Source organism: Argiope bruennichi, chromosome 4 (assembly GCF_947563725.1).
Source record: "Argiope bruennichi chromosome 4, qqArgBrue1.1, whole genome shotgun sequence".
Taxonomy (NCBI): Eukaryota; Metazoa; Arthropoda; class Arachnida; order Araneae; family Araneidae; genus Argiope; species Argiope bruennichi.
In genome coordinates, this window is record NC_079154.1 from 112,394,776 (window position 1) to 112,421,150 (window position 26,375).

At 32.1% G+C, this 26,375-nt stretch overlaps 1 protein-coding gene across 2 annotated transcripts in view; it reads right to left on the bottom strand.

Moving 5' to 3' along the window:
- Window positions 1–23,390, bottom strand: part of LOC129967077 (heat shock 70 kDa protein 12A-like) — an 86,955-nt gene extending 63,565 nt beyond the window's left edge. For both annotated transcript variants that reach the window (XM_056081742.1, XM_056081740.1), the window contains exon 1: window positions 22,997–23,390. In XM_056081742.1, coding sequence (XP_055937717.1) covers window positions 22,997–23,381 — 385 coding nt within the window. In that variant the 5' untranslated portion in view covers window positions 23,382–23,390. The remainder of the gene's footprint in view (window positions 1–22,996) is intronic.
- Between the last annotated feature and the right edge of the window lie 2,985 nt (window positions 23,391–26,375).

Sequence of the window (26,375 nt, forward strand, 5' to 3'; positions counted from 1 at the left end):
AATACATCAATAATTAGGATATACGGTCATATCTTTTTGATTAAAAAACATATTTCGCACAAAAAATTATCAAATAATTAAAAAATAAAATATTTTTGAAGATATATTAAGTTTTTGATAGATGTCATTTGAAAATAGAAAAATGTTTCTTCAAATATCATTATTAAAAAAAAAAAAAAGAAAAGAAAAGCTCTTCAATACAGTCAAATACCTTAAACTTATTTTTCTCTCATCATTGAAATTCGCGTTTTTCTGTTTCCATTCTTTATTTAATTATTAGACGCCTTTGTCGACCAATTGGTGCCCCGGAATTAATGGTTGCTAAAATTTAAATATTTTGTGAAACTATGCCTTAATGATTTCCTCGACAAAATATTACCATATTATTATCAAACTACATGAAACCGATTTTGGAATGTATCGCGCAATTTTGAATCATAATCAGATGACGAGGGAAATATCAGAATAAACATCTAGCTCTCTTAAATTCCACGCAACATCAATGTAAAGGCACGTTTCCTCTCTATATATCCAACATGTTAAGGCTTGTGTATACTGTTTATCGTCAGTGAATTTGGATTATTTAAAACAAGCTTCCTATTCCAAATCCGATACACTGCCATCAAGCAGTCTGAATTTAATACAAAATGGTTGGTAAAAGTTTCTTCCGCAGAAATCATAATGAATGATTTGATTTGATAACGTTTATCAGCGTAAAAAATATTATTGAATGTGCTGCGCCAAATATATGCCTTGTTTTAAAAAAGTTATATAAAAAAGTTGCAGCATTTCATAATTTGTTCACTTGTACAAAATCCGTAAGAAATACAGTAATATAGTAAAATAAGAAAGTAAAACAATCGCCCTTGTAATTAAGAAAGACACAAATGAGTTCAGAGTGAGTAGAATTGATATCGTAATCCCCAATTTATACAACATCTATTTAGTTTATTGAGATTACCGTTCTATTATCAAACTATGTGAAACCGATTTCGGAAGTAGACTGCAATTTTTGGTACTTACGTATTAACGCAACCAGGCCAAAATTCGCATAAATCGCCAAATTTGGCGACCCTACTTACGGCAATTATCTGTAATTAATAAATGTACATTTTCTTTCTATTCATACTTTCTTACTCAAACTTACAAATCGCGCCAACCTGGTTGCGATAATACGTAAGTACCCAATTTTGAGTCGCAATCAAATGACAAGGACAATATCTGAACTAGCAACTAGTTCTCCCATGCCATATCAATGTAAGTATATTTGATCGCGATAGATTCAACGTATTCAAGTTTGTGTATACGGTGTATCATCCGAGAAAAGGGATTCTGCAAAATGAGTCTTCCTGTTCCAAACCCACTACACGACACCACGGCATCCGAACTTAATCCAAAATGGTTAAGTTTCCTTCCGAGAAATAATGATGAATGATTTGCTTTCATGGAGTTTATTGGCGTAAAAACATTCTTGGACATCCAGCGCCAAATATATGTATTGCTTTAAAAAGTTGTTTAAAAATGGTTCCGTATTTCATTATTTTTCAACTAGTATAAAATTCGTAAAAAATCCGGCCACAAGGAGAGTCTAAGAAACTCATTAAGAAAATCAAATGAAGTAAAAGAAACTAAAAGTTAAAGGAAGTAAAAAGAAGGAGAATTCTATGAAAATTATCTTTTAAAGTGATACAGGAAGAATGGAAGTAGCAGATACATTGCTTTAGTTTAGTTTAGTTATATTAACTTCACGATTTTAAAGTAACACCAGAACTATTTTGGGATGGTCCTCGTAATTCTGAACCGCTATCAGATGACGAGGACATCATCGGAGCTGGCATCTCCCTCTTGAAACTTCCACACCAGAGGGAGGACGTTTGGTCTCGACGGATTTAGCGTACGCCAGATCCGCTTACACGTTGGTTCTGCGGTGGAACCGGGTGTCGGACCTGAAACTTTCCGGCTTCGAAGCCGAGACCTTACCACCAGGCCACCGCGGCCTTATTTAAATCCGAGGAAGGAACTTATTACTCCAAGTATTGTAATATTGTGCAAAGACTATCGAATTTCTAAATTTGAAAGAAAATCCTCAAGATATGCTTTAAGTAATAAATTATTCATTATAAGACGAGACACAAATTTTACACTTAATTTATTAAGTAACTAACACATTAGCCAAACTCAAACTTCCATAGCAAATTCAATAGTAAATGGTAAGCAATCAATGCCTTGAAAAATTTTATGCTTTATAATATTTTGAAACCACACGTTTCCTTTTTGTAACTATTACTTTTACAGGTATTAAATGCACGCGCGCATGAAACGATGACACTCGCACTATCAGCTTCTATATCGAGACTGCTTCTAGGATCTCCGCTTCACTGGCGGAGTGGTATTGACCCACCTCGAAATGGACACGCTTTAGAAGAAGCGCAGATCCGTCACCTTCTTATCCGATCCTCTTTTCCTTTCCCAGCATTGAAACCAGAAGGAGTGATCTCTCTCAAACTTTCTTGCATCATTTCTAGTACAGGTGATATTAACACCAAGAGTACTCAGATTTTTATTGTCAATGTCCTACATATTTTCGAGTTCGCAGTATATGTACTAATAAAATTGCATCGATATTATGAAAAAATTATTAATTTCATCGACCTTAAATGATCTTTATTTTATTTTATTTATTTATTTTGTGATAAGTATCAGAAATTCAAATATGAGTTTGGGCGGGTTTTTTCTGACCGAATGAGAACAACATTTTGCCAGAGACATCTAATTAAAATTGATTCACTGTATACAAGGGGTGGTGGAGGTAACATCCATGTTTGCGCTCATATTGATTATGACATACTCGTTGCGTCATCCCAACATATAAATCATTGCAATCCTGAGATTCCTGAGATGCAGACTCTTACAATGATATATGGAGAGAACGCAGTGGCGTAGCGGGGATGCGTGGCGCCCAAAGCACGATAAACAGTTCTCGCTTTCTGTCATTAAGGAGAGTAAACGGTATCTGAGGCTTACTATTTTTTCGTTCCTTGTGATATTTGCCATTTAAAAGTTGTTGTCGTTTATAAAGGCACTTGCCATGGACAAGCTCGCTGATGAAGTCAGCGATTTTAAGCCAAGGGAGCGTCTCTTGTTTTAGTAGGGCCAACTAGGGCCAAGAAAACGTCTCGACTACTCACGCATCACATTCGCTTTCACAATCCCTTTTTTACAGGGGGGGGGGGGGCACATTCACACATGTCACAGATAAAACAGATGAAGAACAACCATGTCCGAACTGGGACTCGAATCCAGGACGCTCATGTCACGGGGAAGACGCGTTACCCCTATGCTAGGACGCCGACCCCATTTAAAAGTGACCTCTACTACAAAAATACTTAATTCTTATGATGCCCTCTAAGCTTGGCGCATCTATGCCCTTCCCAATCTCCGATTTCTACGCCACTGACAGACCTTGCTATGTTGTGAAAGTACGTGAGAAAGTCGAGATTGAGCAATTAATTCTTTCTGGTTTATCCTAAATTCCGATATTTTTCTAGGAAATCATTTCCCAAACAAACCCGTATTCTAACTCGCGGGTATCCAGGAAAATTATGTGGGTGGGGGGGGGGGGAGGTAGAATCACCACGATTCCATATTTCTGTACCACAGTTAAAATGTACCAACTTGTATCTCAACACATAAATCACACATCACAACACAAAATATTATTTGAATCTTCTGGACCACGTGGAACAACTGATTCATTATTATAGTAAATGCAAGCACATGCAGCCTAGGAAATTCATGAAACTTGAACAAATACATTATCCGTGAGACACACTTCCTTCACGTGGCGATTAAACGTTCTAATAATAAAATTCCACGGCATCTCAATCTGAAAGGTAAATAAACAAACAAAAACCCACCGTTGCCTTGGAATGGTCGAGAGCTGCAACAATTCAAATAATACACAGCGGAGCAATTAAAAGGGCTAGGGTTGCGTATCAGTGGGTCACGAGTTATTTTCTGCTAAATGCCCCTTTTGTTTCTGCGATTCAGGAAGTGTTTCGCGCGGTTCCGGCAAGACGGCGGACGTTCTAACCTCCATTGTTTGCTCGAGTACTCCTCAATGCCGACATCCATATATAAATACCATACTTCTCCTTTATCATCATCATCATCGGTTCTGAAGTATGACGGTTGTGTTTTTCTTGGTAATTCAATACAAAAATGAGGCTGAATGAAATGAAAACAAAACGAGTAGTAAGATGTATGATTTTGGAAACACACAGGAAGTATTTAAGATTTAATGACTTCAGGTCTGAAAACTAAATTCAGGATCAATTCAAATTGACAGTATGTGACCTGCGACTGTATTAGTGGAGGATGTTGCAGATAAATGTACAGATAGATAGTGGTAGATGTAGATATTTATTTATATAAGTTCAGGAATAAAGGACGATGCGTTTGAAATCAGTAAAATTTCGTTTTATATGCGGATTCAGTGTTGATACTCAAATCTGGGGAAAAAATTCCCTGTGTTTTCCTCTGTATGTATTTGCAATATTAGAGGAAATGCGAGAACGACTCTCAGGTGCTAGTTACAATAGAATAACAATACTCTTTAGTTTTAATGAATGGAAAAAGCAAGGTTTTCCAATAATTGTGGATCTAAACAAGTTCTATATAAACGTGAACTAAAAGTTGGAAAGGTATTTTCGGGCATCAAATTTCTCGTTTGGCATATCATATTTTTCTGTATTCCTTTTAGATACCAAGTACAATATCAGTTATGATTTTTTTTTCAACTAGCACGAGATTTTGTGTGTTTTCCTGGAAATTTTCAAATCACCTTGTATTCTCTGTATTTATTAGACGATTTTTAAATTTTCTGCCATAACAGAGTTTTTCCGATGGTATGTAAACTCTGTGAGTTTAATGGTATATAGCAGCAATTAATTGTTTTTAAAATTCATTTGCAAATATATCAAATATTTTTAATCCCATTAAGATTCTCATTTCTAGTGTTAATCTTTTGGTGTCAAGATTCATCTTATGTTTCTATCACTGAAATTTAGAAATTTTCGGGGGAGAAAAAAAAAACGTTAGGCTTTAGTTTATTCTCAAAGCGAATTTTGTATATTTTTGTAAGCGTATATTTTTGGAAAGTACGTTAATAAGATAAACTCAAATGCACATCTAAGTAGAAAGATAAAATTTGTGCAGGTGCAAATTCCTCCACAATTGTATATATATAACAAGGCTTGGGCATGAATCCTTCAAAAGACAGAGATACTTTATTAAAGACAAGTTCAACGGTCATTACTATGCGATAAAGTTACCTACGGATTGCAGTGCCATTAATATTTATTTCAAAACACATTATTAGTCATTGCGCATATTTCTGCCTGCACATTGGTGTCACGGTAATCATAAATTAATTACTCCGATGCACCTTGAAACACACGGAAAAAAAAAAACTGAATGTCAGGACCACCACGACAGCAACATTAGTGTGAACTATGGCCATGAGTCCTAAGGGCCATCACCGACACAGTACAGCTCTTCCCTAGGGAAATACGTCCCGTCATCGATAGGAGGTAGCCAACCCCCAATATTTCTGTACCCTCCAGGATAGCGAGAGCCAACCACCAAATCGGAAGCTTATCATCCTAATTTTTGAAGTGCCCCCGGTGGGAGTTGCCTCACGGCAAAGTTAAATATGACTGCGGGGTTGAAGAACCGCGAATTCGAGACTCACTTGACAAAAGGTGTGTTATGTGTGCAAGTCGGAAATGTGCAAACTTTTTTATAAGATCAAAAAGAAAAATTACAGATCAGCCTATTTTTTAAAACAGAAAATAAATATCAAAGAAAGAATTTTCTGTCCCTAGTTAATAGCTCTAATTTCGTTTTTTTTTTGTTTTTTTTTTTTGTTAAATATATATCATAGTTTCTGACAAGTCATCAATTATCGCCTGCCCACCAATACCCTCCATTTTTGAGAAAAGTTTCAAACACCACATTCTTTATGGTGGAAAACCAAGAAAAAGTTCCCAATCACAACCATAGTACAGATTTTTAAAAATGTTACTTCATACGAAAACTTATGGTTCCTAGACGCTATGTCATCAATAATCATCTACAAACCCCTCACCATCCTAAAGTTTTGGGAGATATAATAAAACGTTGACTTTAGCAATTGGAGTGATTTTTCTAATTTTATTCGCCAATTTGCAGTCATTGCTAACCAAACAAAATATCCCATGCTTATTTCTCAAATTTAATTTAAAATAATACTTTCTTTTGCTTTATAAGATATAGTTCATTATTAAAGTTGCTGACATGACCATTTTAGTATTATTTATATGGTGAAGTAATAACTGATTGCCGAAAAACACATCGCCTAATTTATTATGAAGATTGAAACAATAATGCAATCGAGCATATTTAACAAAATCGAGTTGTTCATTTAAAAAATTCATAAAAAAAATCCATACACAAAAATTTCGAAATTCAGTTTGTAAACGAGAGCAAAAGAAGATTGTAACTTATCAATCCACTTTATATTAACACATGTCCTAAATTATATCCTGATTTGTACAGATTTATTTTTAAATATTTCATAAAAGTATTTTTTTATAAAGTGAAACACATCATTTGTTACAATTTTCAAAAGAAATGCAATCCCTTTTGTGTTTTTTCAAATGATGGCTGCAATTTTTCAAATGAAATTTTTCAATGGCGTTCCCATTATCATTTTCATCGCTCACTATATTATCTGTATTGCATTTCGCAACACGTTGCAATATGTCATGCTCCGTAGGTTATTCAGTAAACACAATGTCTCAGTTAGACAGCTGCATACTTCAATAATTTCCATGCCTTTATACGTTGTCTTTTGTTTCACGGCAACCGATTTGATGGATTTCGTTGCAATTTCGACAGATGGAAAGTGCTAAATGTTGAAAAAAAAAAGAAATCACAAAATTTCGTGATATAGATGTTATCTTCGAAATACGGAGAAAATAACAAGCTGTTGAAAATCAAATTTCTTGAGAAAATTTCAATGAACGTAGTTTCTATTGTATTTTAAGACTTCTCTAATATTAATAGTGTACATTCTTTAATATTAATACTGTCACCATTTTTCTGTAACTTCATTTGAATCTGGTTCAAACTAGGATGCAATAATTATGCTATTAGGTTGAATTTCTACACTATTATTTTTAAATCTGCTGTACACCAACCAGAACTTCCAACCAATCTGCATTTGCCTATCATTGGTATAAGCTATAGGTTCTCAACGAATACGATACTGTACTCCTCCTCCCTAGTCGGCAATGGAACTTTCCAAGCGGGCGGTAACGGATCCAAAGAAAACGATATTTTATTTGGTATGAGGAACTGTAATGAGATAGAGAAAGTTGAAATGCTTTTTTTTCTTGTAAACGGGAGACGATGGTCCAGAAAAGGGTGGGAACTTCTGATATAGGCTGATCCATGTTAAATTTGAGTCTGAATGTCAAACGACCTCACACTGATGTTACATGGAAATTTAGAGAAAAATATCGGGTGCGGGCGTCGTCCTTGAAATGTGCTCCCAATCCAAAATTAAGAGAATGGTTATTGTTTCAAAATCGAAAGTTAATCGAAATATGCGGAATCAACAAAAATATACATTCAGTTTAATTATGGTTTTGCCATTATATCCACTCAAAATATAAGGTATAGTGGGTGGTTATAAAATAATGTGAAGAGTTTACAACTAGATTATAAAAATTCTCATCGGCCAAATGATATTAATTTGATCGGCATACTATTTTGATTCAAACAAAAAAAAAAAAAGAAAAGAAAAAGGCTGAAATTATAACCATCAACTATAAAATGTCGTTGTACACAAAACTGATCTAGCCAGTTAGTCGTAAAAATTATAGAAACCACAATTTTCAGTGCATTGATACAGGTAATTCACTTAGCTGACCTCTTAAGTATTCCAAACGATGGATTGCATGTTTTACCATAGAGTGCGATAGTTCAGTGATTGACGGACTTGCAGCGCTATGGGATCTTCAACATCACTCGATCATCAACGCTCCCTTAGTTAATAACTCTTTTCAGATGATCTTCAGAAACAGAAAAAAGAAGGAGTGAATTCTGGAGAACAAGGCGGGCTCTCACCAGGAAATGTATGACTAATGACCCATTAGATAGAAAATATTGCCATAGAACTTACCAAAAATTTAAGGAAATATGAAACGATAAAAAGTAATGAATTTAACTTTCAATTTGTTATACAAGAGTATCGGTGTAACATCCTATCGTATGCTTTCCTACTTTTCTTATTAAATAAAGAAAAACATTTTTTACTTTTTCGTATACATAGTAAAGAGAAAGAAAAATAGACGTCAAAAAATTCGAATCTCCAAGTTTCAGACCTCCTTAAAGTCGAAGAACACAATTTTTGGAAAATGTCCGCCTGTCTGTCAGTCTGTGACAGAGATTACTCAAAAACGATTTGAGCTAGACGGATGAAGTTTGGTACACGGTCTTCACAAAAAATTTGAAATTATCTATCATATTTTGAGAAAAATCTGTTCAGAAGTCCATCTGTCCGGCTGTTCGAATATAAGTTAACACAATAACTACAAAATGAAGAGAGCTAGATACATAAGATCCAGTACACAGATTTAACATCTATGGTTTAGACATCTGTCGAACTTTGAGCTAAATCCAACTACGGGTTGACCGTCTGTCGGTCTGCATTTTCAGAAACATGTAAACGCGATCATTCAAAAATGCATTGACGTAAATATATCAAATTTGGTTTGAAAATTTGTAACTACAAATGTAGTTCTGTGTCAAATTTTTGTTTCATTCGGTTGAGTAAAGCACATCTAAAACATAAATTCGACTTTTCAATTTTATTAACAGATGCCAAAAAGATTAATCACCAAATAGTTCGCCAAGGACGGCACGACAGATTCAATAAAAATGCTCAAATCATGACATAAGTTAATATTTCATAGCTACTGTACGCCAGTACGATGTAAAGTGTTCTCTGGTATGACAAATTTATCTGAGAGTGTGTGAAAAAGTTTTGGGTGGGGGATCACCCCCACTGGTTTTTATTATTATTACTTCGCACATGGACTTTTGTGAGCAAGGTATTCATAATAAAAAAACCATAAATTAAAGACTAAAAAAAAATAATAAAAGATTGTTTTTAAAAAACTATTTTTAGCTCTTCAATATAAGTGTGTTTTGAAATACTTCATTTTCGTTAAATCCATTTTAAATGCACTTGATAAACTTTTTACGACTTCACTTGCTTCTGAACTAGAGAGCAGCCTCGATCCGGATAGAGCACCCAGCACAATTCACCGACAATCGGGTGTTGATGAGATAACAATGGGCAATCCCTTACCTCGGCCAACGACACCGGCGACACGACACTCAACTTAGGGCACCCAGGCGTGGATAATGGGCGCTTGCTTACTTCCCGGCAGCGCTCACGTACCAGAGAATTTTCTTCTGGAAATCCACTTTCGGTTTTCGCTGCAGGGGTCGACGGCTTCAAGATTAAGACAAAAAAATTCCTATTTCTTTACGCCTTTCCCACCTGTTTTGCTGCTCATCTGTACTAGGGGGAGTGCCCAAGGTCGGCTCCAGGGATGTGCAGTCTATACCGAGGCACAGGGAGCCGAATGTGTAAGGGCGCTAATTTCTAATCGTAACTTTCTGCATATTATTTGCTGCTGACATACATAATAGAAAGGAAAGTTAACCAAAAACGCCAAAACTGAAAGCTAGAGAGAGATTTTCTCCTTCCCTTTTCATTGTGAAATGAAACAACAATATACCATCTTTAATCCCTTAAGTTTTTTTAAAAAATATCTACTGAATTTTAAATATGCATTACATCGCAAAAAAAAAAAAAAAAAAAAAAAAATGATGTACTTTGATGATTCGATTTAAAGGTAAGCATTTATAGCAAAACACGATATATTCAAGGGATATTATTCAAGGGATATATTCAAGGGATATTTTTGCGATGTAATATATATATTACATGGCAAAAAATAAATAAAAATGATGTACTTTGATTCGATTTAAAGCTAAGCATTTATAACAAAACACGATATATTCAAGGGAAGGGACGGCACAATAATTTTGCACTGGTAGTCGAATACTCTAGGGTCGATTCTGCCAGTGACTAAGATGACTTGATGTCCTTTGTTACCTGAGATAGCACGGAGCTGAATTTTGACTGCTCGTTTAAAATAAGTGTGTCTGTATTTATTCTGGAAATTAACCCCAATATTTTCTGAAACTTATATATTCTGGATTTCACTAGTAAATAAATATATTATATTAAAAATAATAATAATTTTTTTCAGAATAAAAATATTTATTTCTTATTAATAATAAATAAATTCTTCGTGCAAGTTTGTGTAATATGATCAAGCATGTTACCAGAGTCGGGCCGGCGTCCTGGCATAGGGGTAGCGCGTCTTCCCCGTGATCTGGGCGTCCCGGGTTCGAGTCCCGGTTTGGGCATGGTTGTTCTTCTGTTGTTCTATCTGTGAGATGTGTGAATGTGCCCTCCTGTAAAAAGGGGTTGTGCAAGCGAATGAATGATGCGTGAGTGGCAAAGTCGTACTCTTGGCCCTGGTTGGCGCTGCTATAAAAAATAAGAGACGTCCCCCTCAGGCTTAAATCGCTGTCTTCGTAACAGCGGGCTTGTCAGTGGCAAGTGCCATAAGAAACAAACAAACCAGATTCGGCTTAAATGTCCAAACATCTTGTATTAGCCAGAACATTTGAGATTTTTGACTCTGTTTCACCCGGAAATGTAGTCCTCGTTCAAAAAAGGGTCCTGGATTTCTTGTTTTATATTATTTAGTAAGTAAACTTATTAAAGATACACTTGATTTCATATTTAAAAAATGAACTTCTGTAGACTTTTCTTTCCCAACATTAAATGTACATAGAATAGGGCTTTTTTTAATATAATCCATAGAGATGAGTCAAATTGATAAAATAATTGTAAAAATCATTATAAAATATTTTGCAGATTTTATCTAAGGATCTTTCTCGCTTTGTCTCAGCTATAGTCCTGGAAAGCGTATTGGATTCGAAAGAATCTTGGATTTACTGGAAGTTTTAAAAAATTTGGTCTCCTGAGTTGCCAGAGGACGTGACCAGATTTCTGATTTTTAATTCTTTGTCGCAGCCTGAAAACAAGCTCCAGTATTATAGCAGAGTTAAATAAATATAATGAAATTTGTTATTTTTTTTTGCTTATAAACATATAGTTTACATTAAATAAAAGTGAATACATGCTAAGTTTTCCGCGCCATTAAAACTTGAAAAATCGTAGCACATCTTACATGAAGAAATAGGCCCTATCTATACAGCAGTTGTAAGGATACGAAATGGCAAAGGAGGGGTAGTTACATTCCGGGTGCCAATCTTTGAGGGAGCATGGAGACAAAACTTCAATGCGTTTGTTTATATTATTTTTTGAGATCATTTGTTCCCTTTTTAGAAGCGAACTTCTAGTAATCGATGAGGGACTTAAGACCATTTTACACGAAAATAATTATAAGAATCTTTGGATTCTTACTGATAGCCGCAGCTCAATGGAACACCTTAACAATTGGACTTATGTTGGAGATAAAGCGTTTGTCTATTCTTCAGAAGTTGAAGCTGATTTCACTCCAGCATCATATTCATTTCCAGTGGATCCCATCTCATGTGGATCTACTTGATAACGAAATAGCAGACAGGCTTGCAAAGAAAGGAAGCAGCCTAGCGACTTCATCTTCTGGTGAGCTCACATACTTAAAACTGCTCTCTCAAGCGAAATTCCTAAATAAGAAGAATTGGATGGTTCCCCCAACTCATGATTGGTATAGAGCCAATAAGCCAGGCCAGTCCTTAATTCTTCCTTGTGATAGAAAAACCACCACTTGCCTGTCGCGCTTTGCCAGTGGCCACCTTAAATGTCTTTTCTTTTCTCAGGGTGAAAAATTTTACCCTCTTTGAACGAAATGCTGCCAACATCAGGCCTTTGCTGAACATATTCTAGACTGTTTAGGATTTCATTGGGGAGAAATTTATTCTCCCTTCCTCGCTTTGACTTTTTGACTTTCTTCTTGTCAACGGATTTTTGGATTTGGTCTGACTAAGTCAGGCCATGGAGATTAGCAACAACAACACAACAACATATTATTTTTTACGACCAAATAACACGAGAGGTAATAAAATGAAACTATGTCATAAGCGCCATTTAACTTGTTAAACCACGAACAAAGAATGGGGACGAATTAATATTTTGCTAGGGGTGTCACAACCCTAAACATGCCATTACTTTAACAGAACAAAATACAGACAACAGGATGAAGCTGCTTAATAATAAATGTATTTAATTTGACTCTCGATTCTGATGCCAGGAAAGAAACTTAAATTGGTTTAAGATATGCTTAAAACTAATTATACATTCAATGTGAATGCTTATTTGGATAAATAAGTAGGTCTTATTTGCCGCAGAATTTGTACACAACAAATAAACCCTTTTAGCTAAACAAATAAACAAGTTTAGCTTTTTTTTAAAAAAATTTCAATTTACTTATTAAAATTATCTTGCACAAAACAATTGAATTACATAAAATTTAGAAGCATACGAAAATCAGCAGGGGAAAAGAAGAGATTCAAAAAGAAAAATTTTCAAACGTAATTGTCAACAGAGAAGAACAAGATGCAGAGAAAGGTTATTTATTTTTGTACAGTGCAGGATTCAACTATCAAAGCTGTATTAATTTGAAAAATAAACATCTCAAGAGCAAAATTTCCTCAAGTATTGTTATTGACCAAAACTGAAAAATTGAAAGAAATATAAGTGAGATTTTTCGCGATATCAATATACTGCTGTGTGACTCTACTGACCCACACTTCAGGAAAGCCCCAATATAAAATATGTTTTAGTATGAAAATAAATCGAAAATTTTTTAGTAGGGATAAAATGAAACAAAAACTATTTGTGAAAAAATATGATTAAATCTGGTTTAAATGCGAGGAATTTGGTCCTAAATCCACAAGTTGATAGCCGCTAATCTATACTATACTATTCAATTTCAGATTAATTTTTAGAATCTAGCAAATGGTTGGTTACTATCAATAAAGAGAAACAAATAAATAAATAAAAGCACTTCGATTTTTGTGGCACACGAACACCTCTCAACATTCCATAAACCGAAAACATGACATAAATCATTCGATGATAACATCATGGAATTCTAACACCTCACAGTCAGAAAAATGTGCATCAAAACACTGAAATAGTAAACACGAAATGACTCATTCTACAAGAATGCAGAGGAGAGGAGTGTGACCTCCTCTAGAATGGGTTTGCATATTCCAAACAGATGGTCTCCCTCGATGAACTCTGACCCCACAAACTCCTCCCCCGTGCCAAAAGAAACATGGAAAAATCCCTTTCGATCTCCCCCAGTTCCTTTCTAAAGTGCATTTGCAGAATTCATCTGACCCGAGTGCACTCATCTGATCTCGCGGTCCAGTTCGCACGGGAAAAATGATTGGAGAGCTTCTTTCTAACGCCTTACTCAGCTTTTCCTATTTAAAAGCAAATCACTTCAGAAGCTACTGTGATTCTGAGGTTAATATAAAGTGATTAACCAACTCGAATTAGGCAGGCTGTCTGTCCCGATTTTTGATTATTTGTACTAGTTTGAAAAAATGTATTTTACTCATAAATAAATAGTCCTCGTTCACAAAAGATTCAACCAATTTATAATTTTTAAATTTTTTCGGTAGAATTCCTTTTAATGTATATGTTACCGTTAAAGTGTATAATTCAGTTATTTCATAGAATTACTAGGTATTTCATGAAATAGCTAGACAAGTCAGTTAACCCTTTAAAGGGCCATTTTTGTCTAGTCATATTATGATAAAATATTTTTAGGCTTGAAATTAGAATAAGAAAAGGGATTTATTTTGCTTATTAGATAAATTTAATTTGATTCATTAATTAATTTGGTTCATTAATAATTAAGTAACAAATCAAGACACGTCATTTTGTGTGAGATAAAGAACTGAAGCATCTAATTTTCTGTGTTCCTAAAAAAATTTGTCAGAACTTATGCCAACCTACATAATTTCATACAAAGATTGATAAATTTGGTGGGAAGCATACTTCCCATGGCCCTAGAAAGGGTTAATGTATAGGTTACCGTTAAATTGTATAATTCAGTTATTTCATAGAATAACTAAGTATTTCGTGAAATAGCTAGACAAGTCAGTTAAAGTAAAGTATAGATGAAAAATTTCATATTTTACCTAGTTATTCGATGAAATAACTAATAATAGACTGTTAAAGTGAAAAATAAACAAATTAAAAGTCATTTTATAAATTAATTGATCATAAATAGTTAAAATCTTTCGAAAAATATATTTTATCCCTATTGCGGATGATTAATTGATAAATAATAAGGAAAAGCAGATGATATAATTTATTATTGTTCATATTGCTAACATTAATTAAATAGAAAGAGAAAAAAAAAGAACATGTTGCAGAAATAGTTATATTTAAATATTATCAAAAAAAAACATACCTAGTGGTAAATATTATCACAAAAACGTAACTATAAGCGGTTCAAAATTGACTAAAAGCAGCTAGAACCGGTGCAAAGAACTTACGAGTGCCGTATTTCATACTTTAACGATTAGTCAGTGTCAAAATACAAATTATATTCTGAACTACCTCGCATCATGTTCGCAGTTCTCGCTCAGTGCAATTTTGAAAGCAGGCGAAGCTAATTAAAACAAATAATCAAAACTTTATGTCTAGAAAAAAAATTAATTAAACATCTCCTTCTTCCTGGATGGCATTCCAAATTTCCTTCAATGATTCATTTGTAAATTGCATCGATTTTCTTTCATTCCTTCGATAATGATTCTTTCATTCGATAGAACTAAAATGTATATTGAATTCATAGGAAAAAAGGCTCGAAAGTGTACTTAATAAGTTATTTTACATTGGACAGTGAAATCACGTGACCCAACAATTGTAGAAATTGCCAAATCCTGTTGGTAAATAATGCGTTTTGTGGAAGTCGTATAAGAAAAGTATTCAGATAAATAGGCTAGATACTCAAATGCGATGTGCAAACAGGACAGATTGGTGGATCGAGAGTTGCGACGTTTGACAAGCAGGTTATTTCTTGAGTAATAAATATTCACTAATAAAGGATTTTTCAAAATTACAATTAGCTTCTTAATTGAAAACTCAATCGAAATGTTAACACTTTTCCTCTATAGCTTTAGCTTCGAAGTACGTAATAGTGGAGAATCTATTTTTCCACCAGTTTAAAAATTCAAAAAATTAACTTTTTCAGGTCTAATTTCATTTCCACACATTCTTTTCTTTAAATTTAATAAAATTTCAAATAAAATTTGGTAAATAATATTTGTTTAGTTATTGTATTATTAAATAGTATTAAATGTAGCTGCGACAATATTAAATATATTGTTTTATGTACACATATCACTAAAATTAACAGAAATTGATAGTGATTTAGTTTCAAAAGATAGTACAAAACTCAAAGAAAAGAAATGTTTGAAAATCAAATAGAATTACTGATCAAAAACTTTCTTAAAATTCTAATAAGATAAAAAAAATGATTTTTTTTTCTAACATATTAATATTTTTAGGTCGGCATTCTTTACCAAAATTGCTTTCAGAAAAAATCATTACACAAAGATAACACAGTTAACGCAATCAACCGGATGCAGACAAGATCGGCAAATCAATACAATATCATGCAAAAATGATTGATTTATTATTTACATATAATAAATGATGTTAATAATGAATGACATTCGGACTAGAGGCTTGGAGTTTAATTTAATTTTTCATATATGCCTGTGTGCATCAACTTTAACTCTCGTTTTAAGTCAGAGTAAATTAATTCTTCAACATTTTTTTATTTTAAAAAAATTATTGTTTATGGCATGATAATTGACTGATTGTTTATGACACGTTCAGTTTGAAAAGCTTTTAATTAACAATTTTTCACGGATCTTCTTTCAATTCAATAGCCCGTATCAGAATAATAAAACATTATTAATATATGTTCCAATAGAGTTTTATCCACAGCTTTTTACATCATCAACAAATTTCTTATGAAGGAGAAAATGGATCTCATTTCAGTAAATTAAATATAACTAGGAGATTACACCTCCTGCACCAACTACAAGAATCGTGCTGTGATTCTTTTGGGATCATCATGTGATTCCTACTCGGTAGCCTTGAATCGCTTTGTACCTAACAAAACACACTTTGCACCTGTATTCCATTAATTATTGAATTCGATTGAATTCCTTACGAATGATTCTTAACACTTTAATTTGCCCTTTCCCGTTATCGACGATTTCGATTTATCATCGAAATTGATCGACTTATCGAAAACTTATATTTTCGTATTATCCAATTTCAATAATTTAACATGTCTGCAACTTGAACAGAGGCAAGCATGTAAACAATCCGAACAAACGAGTTGTTGCCAAACAGTGATTAACAAATTCGGCCTGATTATGCGTCCACATAAACGTTTTAAATATATGGATTTTATTTTCTATAAAAAAAAACTTATAAAATTCTTTTGGTTTTTAAAATTTAATTAAACCATGGTGAGCAGTCCACAAAATTCTCGTTCAGTAAATATAACTTCTCTATCACTGCATCAGCTGGCAGTAAGTATTTTAATTATTTATTTTAGCAAACGATTTCATTACTCATTCTAACGATCCTCCAGGCTAAAAAGGTTTATTGTTCTTAAACGGCAACAGTTAAATTGAATAGAAAGAATATAGGTGTCAGTAGATGATTCGATAACAAGAAAAATAGTAGGCCCATTACATTACTGTTGTTACATCCTTTTTCATTCAGTTTTTGTTTTTTTTTTAAATCAGAGGAAATAAATAATTTTTCTCGCGAACAAAAGGAATAATGACGATTATCTCTAAGCTATTGTTCCAATATAAATTCCATGCTTAATAGTAATGTCGCTTTCTCATTCGATTGCGTGCGATCTTAAATCTATGAAAGAGTTTTATGGCACACTTACAAAGCGATGAATGAGAACTGAATAAAGATTGCATATTATGAAAGAAAAATACAAATATACTATCTACAGCTACTAGTTATACAATTAAGTTGTTTAGTTTATATGTGCGGATAATAGATATAATCATGTCGACATAAATTGAGGGTGCACCTTGGAATCAGTAAAGTCACTAATGAGAAGTAAGGACTATACTTATTGAGGCAGCGCAAAAATAAAAAAATAAATATATAAATAAATAAAGATGAGATTCCTGCAAAGATTTTGATATGTAAAAATTAACGACTCTCTTTTGGTAACTGAATTAGATATAATGGAATTAACCTCAGAATTCAGAAGCAATCAGATGACGAGGATTAAACTTAATTGATGATTTACTCCGAAATTAAACTTTCAAATGGGGACAATTATTCTATTTAGTAACGGATTCCCGAACAGACAGGCATATGGTTGCTGAACTTAGGTGTGCCACAAGCAAGTAGATTAAAAATTAATTATTAGAACTAAATTAAAAAGTTAGATTTTTTGCAAATTTATGAATTTTTTTATTTAATATTCTTAATGCTTGAACAGGTTTCCTTATAAAACCGTTAGAATTGTCTTTCGAATTCTATTGTTTCGGAAGTGACACTAGTTTTTATATTTGCATGTACTTACGTTTAGATGTTATTTTACATTTTTAGATACTATTTTCTCAAATTCTAACACAATTTTCTTACGAAAAACCTAATAAATTAAATTCTAATACATATTATTTTGTTAAATTTAGGAACAATAATTTCTCAATATCTTCAGCAGTTCCTGAAATAAAATAAAAAAAATACTGATTTATTCATTTAGAAATATTTAGTAATTGTTTTAGTGCCTCCTAATGTGAAAAAAAAAAATGAAAATTTCATGTTATTTATCAATAGAATCGCAATATTTAAAGAAAGGCGAGACATTCAGCTTATTTTTTAGTTCAGTAACTATAAATACTTTAAGATATCTGCAAAGTTTTAAGCAAATCATTCGATAAACCTCTAAACTAGAAGATTTTTGCTTTATATCTCTTTTGAGCCAAAAAACAGCTCTTTTTTCCAAATTCTGGAAAAAACATTTGCCACTTGACTTGTATATTTTGGTTTCATAGATTTTTTCGATATTTTTTATGCAAATATTCAAAAATATAGCTAGTTTCGAACGTTTTCCCAAAAATTCATCTCGAACATAGTTACATACCTTAACTGTCAATTAAATAAATTATTTAAAAAATCCAAACTATTTGAATTCAAAAATTTTAGAATAACATTCAGATCTTTTTAATGTATGTTTGGTAATTTTTTTTATAATTATGGTGATTCGCTTTTTATTTTCATTGTTTACTTAGTTGTTATCATACTTATAGAATGCTTAAATAATATTATGTGGATGCATGCATAAAGCATTGTTATAAGTTAAAATAATTAAATAAAAATATAGACATTTTCAGATAGCTACCGAAACAAAAATCTTAAAAATTAAATAAATAATTAAAATGTTTATTAAGAAATGTGGGAGTAAATTAATCCATTTATTAACCATATATCCATGATGTGCATTACTTAGGACCACAAAATAATTGAATACATAATGGCTGTATCATCACAAATTTAATTTTCATCACATTCAACACTGCATTCAATTCACCCCTTTTTAACAAAAGTCCTATGTTCTGAGCTTGAATCTAACACTGCGGGATTTCATCGCATCATGTACAGCTAAGTTGACCATATTTGCTAGGACGTGCATGCCGGGAAGCTCTCTATTGCCTTCCTTAAAGACAAAGAACGTCTAGGTAAGTCAACCATCTAACTCTCCGACCCACCACGAAGGCACACGAATTTAAACCATAAAAACTGAATGACCAGACCGCCACAACAACAACATTGGCGGGAACTGTGGTTGAGTAAAAGGGTCGTCACCGGCCACGGTACAACCCTCCCCGAAGGAAGTACGTCCCGTCATCGATGGGAGGAGTCAGATCCCCCACCAATTAGTGTACCATCCAGGGTGGCGAGATCCAACCACCATGCCGGAAGAATCTCATCCTCATTTCGAGGTGCCCCTCCCTGGGGGTTAGAACGTCTAGGTAAGCTTTCGTTTTTTCATATTACTGCAACCTTGCAGGACGCTTTAAATTAGTTAAACTCAAATCTTTAAAAAAGTACAGCCTGAATGCAGACTGCTACAAAATAAGTTAGTCTTTGCGAAATACTGCCAATATGACTGAAGAAGCAAATGTGTTAAATAGAGAAATGACGTAAGAAGAGGATGCGATTTTTCTGCGGAATTTCCAAGGCAGGACCAAATAACCTTCAGTTAAAAGAAAAAAATTTAATTCTGGAAACACCGATAAAGTCACTCCTTCCTATCAAATAATTTTCTAAATAGCAACAATTAGCATTACTTGTAGAGAAATAAAATTCGCCAATTTTTCACAGGAAGAAATGGCAACGTTTGTGAATAGTGTTGCCATGGCAATGCGTTTCCCGCGAGGAAAGAACAATATGATAAACAGAATTCGATGTTGCGAATTTTCTTCTTGTAAATAAACAGAAGGTCGTTTCTTTCTTCCGCTCATTTTATATTATGTTTTGAGTGACACATAATATAAATATAACAAATTGGTGCTGAAAAGTGGGAAACATTACACATAGATTCAAACCTATCAGTTAGCCCTTAGAGATATTCATATGACTATAGCCATTTTCATGACTAAGTATTAGGATAGCAACAAACACAGATGACGTAAAAATCCAGATTTATTAGAAATATTTTGTATTTTATTTATTTTAAGAGACAAAAATCTCAATCTATTCAAATTACAAAATATTACATTTCAAAAAATCTAAAATGAACAATAATGCATTGCTTTTAAATTATAAATTTGATTTCCTTTGCTTGATTTTTTTCAAGGCGATAAGGAATAGATACGAAAGACTAAATGATAGGTTCGGAATGAATGGATAGATATGTTTTTAACCTTGCTTATAAATATGCCCCGTCAGATCTTCGAAAATCAAGCCTAAACAAAGTTATATCATGCAAAATTGTCTTGTTCCTTCAGACATTGCAACATTTACTCAACAAAACAACATTAGCATTTAACAAGATAAAAAGTCATTTAATTAAAAAAGGAGACTAAACTAAGAGAAAAAACTCTTACACTTTTAGGAGTCCCAAAAACAATGATAGCAAAACATTTATTTAAACAGATAAATCATCCCATTTTTACATAAATATACGGAAAGTACATCGAGTGTCCACAATTATATATTCCCAAAGGGTAAAAAGCGTGTTTCCTGTTGCTTTTGATGTTTTATACCTATTGTATTCAATACACATCATTATTTTCACTAAGCGGTGTTCCAAATTAAAGCACAATTTTGTTGATAAAGAAATTTCCATCTTTCCAATTATCTAATAATTTCTGTATGAATTATGCAAAAAAAGCATGTTTCAGATAAAAACGTGAAGAAATATCATTTTTAAAGGAAAATTCTATGCATTTGTTATGAGATACCGAATGAAGTGGTTTCAATTCACTTTTTTCCTTTTGTTAAGGACGAATATATATTTTAAAAAATCAAATGGTTTAATATAGTTCCATTGACAAAATAAAACTCTATCATTAAGATTTCCTGGAAACATTATTTTCAAACGTTATCCACAGTTTAAATATCTTTAATGTTTCAAATACGGGCTCCAGAAAAAATTTTCATACTCCATATGAATGATCAACAAGATGATAAATAGCAACGGTTGCATCAATCCCATATTAATCAACCTATGGTTTCCAAGGCGTTAAAAAAATTTTAAAACTTAACGTTCTAGGATAATTTTGAATTTTGAATTTTCATTCTGCATTAGAATAAATGTTCCAAAGTTTACTCATATACGTAAATTGTTTAAAAAAAAAACATTAACTCGATTTAATTTTTTTTTAAAGTCAGTTAAAAAATTAGGTATTGTGATGAACGAAAGGTGAATATTTATTCTTCTATTATTGAATAATTTAACTTCTATTATTTGCAGAATATGATCGGATAAAGCAAGAAAATTCTTTTAAACAGACCAGATGTCCTAAATCGCAAGGATAGTCCCGATTTTCGATTACTTCTGATAGATCGAAAAAAAAGTTCCATAATGGAATTCACTGTTCCAGATAGTTAAATTATAGTTCATAATAAAATCACATGGTAAGTATTTCATAGTAAATTTACAAAAATTCATCTTCTGAAATTTAACTATACGTAGAATGATCATTTAAATATAAACAATGTGAATGACAATCCCGAAAAAAAAAAGAAAAATTTATAATAAAGTACATTTTTTTCTTTATATTATTCTTTAATTTTAATAATTTATTATTTCAATTTTTTTATTTTATTCATTATTTTTATTTCAAACAATTTATACATTTTTATCTGTATACTATTTTGATATTATTTTTTATTTTATTTATTATTATGAAATTCCTATTGTCTGGTTACTTTAAATAAAATAACAAATATTAATTCCCAAAATTATTGCTAAAAATATTTATATATCCTTTTCCGTCTATCGTTAGACCAGTGAGATAAACAGAAAAAAAACTTGTACAAAACCTTCCATTTTTTTTCTTGTTGTTTATTTTTCCAAAAATTTCTCTATTTTTTAATATTAATTTGGTACTTTTTGCAATAAAATGTCCGTAAATCTGTATGTATACGTGTAAGAATAATGCAAAATATAGTTATTTTAATAAATGCAAAAATGTAATCTTTCCGGCGCATCCTAAGACTATCACCGGAGTTATTCTACATTAGCCCACCTTTAAGCTCACTTCTTCCTATTATAGTGTGATCACAAAATATCTTAAGAAAATCGTTCAAATTTTATTTATATTAGTTTTTCTTCTTTTAAATATCTTTCACAAATTAAATCGTTCGTATAGGTTTTTTCTTTTTTAATTTTCAACACATTTTGTGTAAAATATAAACAAATAAATATAAAGAATAACGAACAATTTTTAAAAAAATCATTTTTAAAATTAAAATTGGCTGCTTAATAACTTTAAATAGAATTCATGTTCCTAATATTTATTCCTAATATTATGTATTTACGAAATGATTTTATAAATCAATCATTAAATTATTCAGAATTAACTGAAACAGATAACAGTGCTTCGTCAAACGAAATATTTCAAACACAGGCGTTTTTTCCATGTGAATAACATGTATTAATCTCTACAATAAATATCAAGCAGTTGACACAGTTGTTAGTAATCAAATATTAAAACTACATATCCCTAAATAGAAAAAAAAAATAATAAAGTTTCCAATTTTAAAAAATCTATATTAGCTGAACAAAACAATGCTTTACCAGAATTCTTTTATTAAACGCATAGCCTTCATTCGCTCTCAGTTTGAAGGTAACAAACAGAATAATTATCTGAAATTAAATTTGAATCAAACACGTGCTCTGTCTAATCATAACTTTTTATCAATTTTCCTTGTACGCACATTAAATTTTGATTTTGAAATTCTATTAAACATTTTTTTAAAAAAATTCACTGCTTGATTTATATAATTCAGAACACAATATTAATCAGAAAATAGCAATCTGAGATTTCAATTCGGTTGTTTCAGACACCGAAAATAAAATGTACAAGAATTAGAATTAAAATTAAAAACTATTCCACATCCTGTTCTCTAACTTCAACTAAAAAAGAAAAATAAATAAACCTAGCGAATAATTAAAAATTCGAATTACTGAAATAGGAACATAAACTAATTTGTACAATTCAACGAATTTTGATAAAAGTATTTTGTTACATAATTTATTTATTTACTTACTTGGTAAATATCGTCTGCTATAGTCCACCGATTTACTCCGATTGATGAACGGATGAACTGGTGAACCAACGACAGTGATTGCCCGACCGCATGTTCTAGAGTCCCATACACCGCTGGTCACAATTCCTCCGCATCTGTCAGTGGTCGAGAGTTCTTCCCGTGGGGGGTCGACACACGATTCTTGCAAATCATTGAAAATTTCTGGCGGCAAAATTCGTCTGCGGAAATAGGCACGCTTCGCTGGCGAAATCGTTCGCTCCTGCACTTTCGAATCACTGTTGTTCTGCACTACAGCATTATTATTCTGTTCGAGAGAAGTTTTGTTGTAGCTAATGAGTGCGACGACCGATTGTTGTTCGGGCACTGTTCGATCTCGAATGGACATTTTTTTATTATTTTGTTTTTATCTCTCGCCTTTCTTCATGCAGTGAAATTGTGCACTTAACCGTCCAATCGCCGGGAGCTATTTCCCGCCATTAGCCACGGCTGGATTGTTCTGGGGATTTCTTGAGACAGTCTCGTAGGGATTTTTGCTTTTCTCGTAGGGGAACGGAAGGTTTCGATGTCAGCAGAACGCAGGAGTTTCTTTTTATTATTCTGCGGGAAAAGCAATAAAAGTTTTTCGAATTCTTCTTTAGTTTTTTTTTAACTTCTTTAACATTGTTTTAAAATGTTGACAAGTAAGCATCAGTAAATTTTCAAACGAAAAAGAAAATTACGGTTGTTTTTGTTTCGCTATCTTTCTTTTTTGTAAATTTAAAGTGCGTGTTCCCTTTGTATGTTTGATTGTTTTAGACTTTTATTGTACTTGATTTCAACATGTTATTTAATGTAATATTAAGAATTTTTCGTAATACAATATTAGATTCGAATTAAAATTATTTCCGGAACTCTGAGTTCGAACAAAACCGAAAAAACCCGCATTTTATCAATCATGAATTTCTGCTCACATTCTCAAGGTTCGTTTTGGAATGAGTTGTAGCGCAAGCCCCTTGGGTCCAAGGGCATAAAAAAAATATTGATTGCACTGTAATTTTAAATCTCCAAAATTATCAAATTATAATTTTAAAAGTGGCCTATTTTGTAATATTGCATAAATATGCATATCGATTCAAACATATTGCACTGAGACAATCTAAGTTATCTGCCAATTATACGGGTGATAGAAATATCACTGTATTATCAGTGACAAATTATGTAGCTGGGCATATCCTATTTAACTGCCGAATGCATGTCACATTTAATTATACTATAGATTCCAATATAAAAGAATATATTGTAAAGTCGGATGTTATTATTTTAAATACAATAATATCGTTTATATTGTGAGTGCATATGACCTTCAAGACTGAAAAAGTACTTTGAAGAAGGAAGCAAATGCCAGAAAATCGAAATAAGTATTTTCGCATCAAATGCATTTTTTCTCGCAGATGTTCTTCAAGGAGCAGAAACCATAAAAAAATGATAAATAATTAATATAATTTAAAACAAGAACTGTAGGAATGCTTTTTAAACTTCTGATTTAATTATTTAGATATGAGTATCATTTTGTACACGATAGTATATATCTGAAAATGTTAAGTATAATTTTGTTAATTGTTTATTTAAAAAAATTATTCGGCAATCTGCAGAATTACAAAGCGTTAATCGAAAGTCGTTTAACCCTTAACTGGTAACGTGCAGGAGACCGCTAGCGATGGATTTTCTGTAAATTCCCTATTCTATTTTTAGCTCAATTGAATAGATTTACCCTGTAGCTTCCTGTTTTGTGACCTTCAATACACATGCACTTTTTCAACCGATTTCAGCAGATACTTTTTAAAATAATTCAGTTATTTCTTCGAGCGCGGTCTCTAAGACCGCACCTCCCTGTTAGTATCCCAGTGATAAACAAGGCTTAGCAGATGGTGCTAAAACTTGGGCCCCGAATTATCATTCAGTTTAATGATCCTATTATGAGGCAGTGCTGCAGACACTTTTAAATGAAGCAAAAAGGGATTTTAGTGATAAGGATAATTGTACAAAAGAGTTTTTCGATGAAAGTTCGCATTCAACTGATTCTGATATGTATGTTCAAACATAATTAATTTTTCTAGTGATAATGTATTTTGAAAAATTTATAAAATATATTAATATACCAAGATATATATATATATATACAGAATTTATAGGTTGATTTTTATACTAGTTCTTAACCTGTATGCTTAAAATGCCCTAGAAATCCGTAGTGTGAAAGTCACACAAGCCGATAAAAAAAGGGCCAATTTTACCCATTGTCATTTTTTTATTTTATTTTTCTTATAATTGTTGAATTTTACATTATATTGTCTTCTATATACATTCATATACTGTAAGAATAAATATGATTTAAAAAGTAAAAAGTAGTATGCTTTTTCAAAAATATTATTTATTGTAACATGTAATTTGAGAAGAAAAATGTATGTTCCAACGCATTTACTTTTTTCAATGACAATATACTTTGAAAAATTTCTAAAACATATCTATATATCAAGAAAAATATCTGCAAAATGTATTAGCAGTTTTTCATACTAATACATTCATTAGAAAATTTAATTTGAGTCTAAATGAAATTCGGTCTCGTAGACCGCACCTCCCCAGTTAAGGGTTAAAAAATCGAAAAGCATTTATCGTCTTTTCTTATAATTATTTAAATACGAGGAGCTTTTTATATACAGTAATATATATCTCAAGATGATAAGTAAAATTTTGTTGATTATTTTAAAAAAGATTATTCGGCAGTTTACCGAATTGCAAAGCGTTAATAAAAAAATAAAAAAGCAGCTGGGTTTTTGCTTTTTCTTCTTTTTTGACCCTCAATTGCTTCATTAAATAGGTATTTTCTTTCGCTTTAAACATCCCAAATGCTCGTTACCATTCTTATAGTGCACCAAATTACTTTAGCTTAGGACTACAAATTCGTTTATACGATTACCTGCTTTTTATATTGCTTTAATTTAATCAATTACTTCAAAAACCTCATAAATCTCTATTTTACGAAAATCGTCCCTTTTTTTTTTACGTTAATTGATTGTTTTGTAGTAGACGAAAAGCAAGAAGCATAGCCTCGTAAGTAGGTTAATAGGTATTATCTCATTTGATTGTTGAGAACTTCATTGACGAATCATCAACAAAACTATTCCAAATCAAAAACAACAGAAGGAAGTCTGTGTTAATGTTCCAAAAGAATTTTGAATTTTTTATTTCAATGTTATTGATTGGCTAACTAAAACATCCATTATTTCAGATCACGAAAACCACGAAAGAAAAGGAAAATAAATTAAATTATATTTTTTTCTCAATAACTAATACTGATGTGTTCATTTTGTTCTTAAGAAATTAATAAAGAATGCTTTATTTT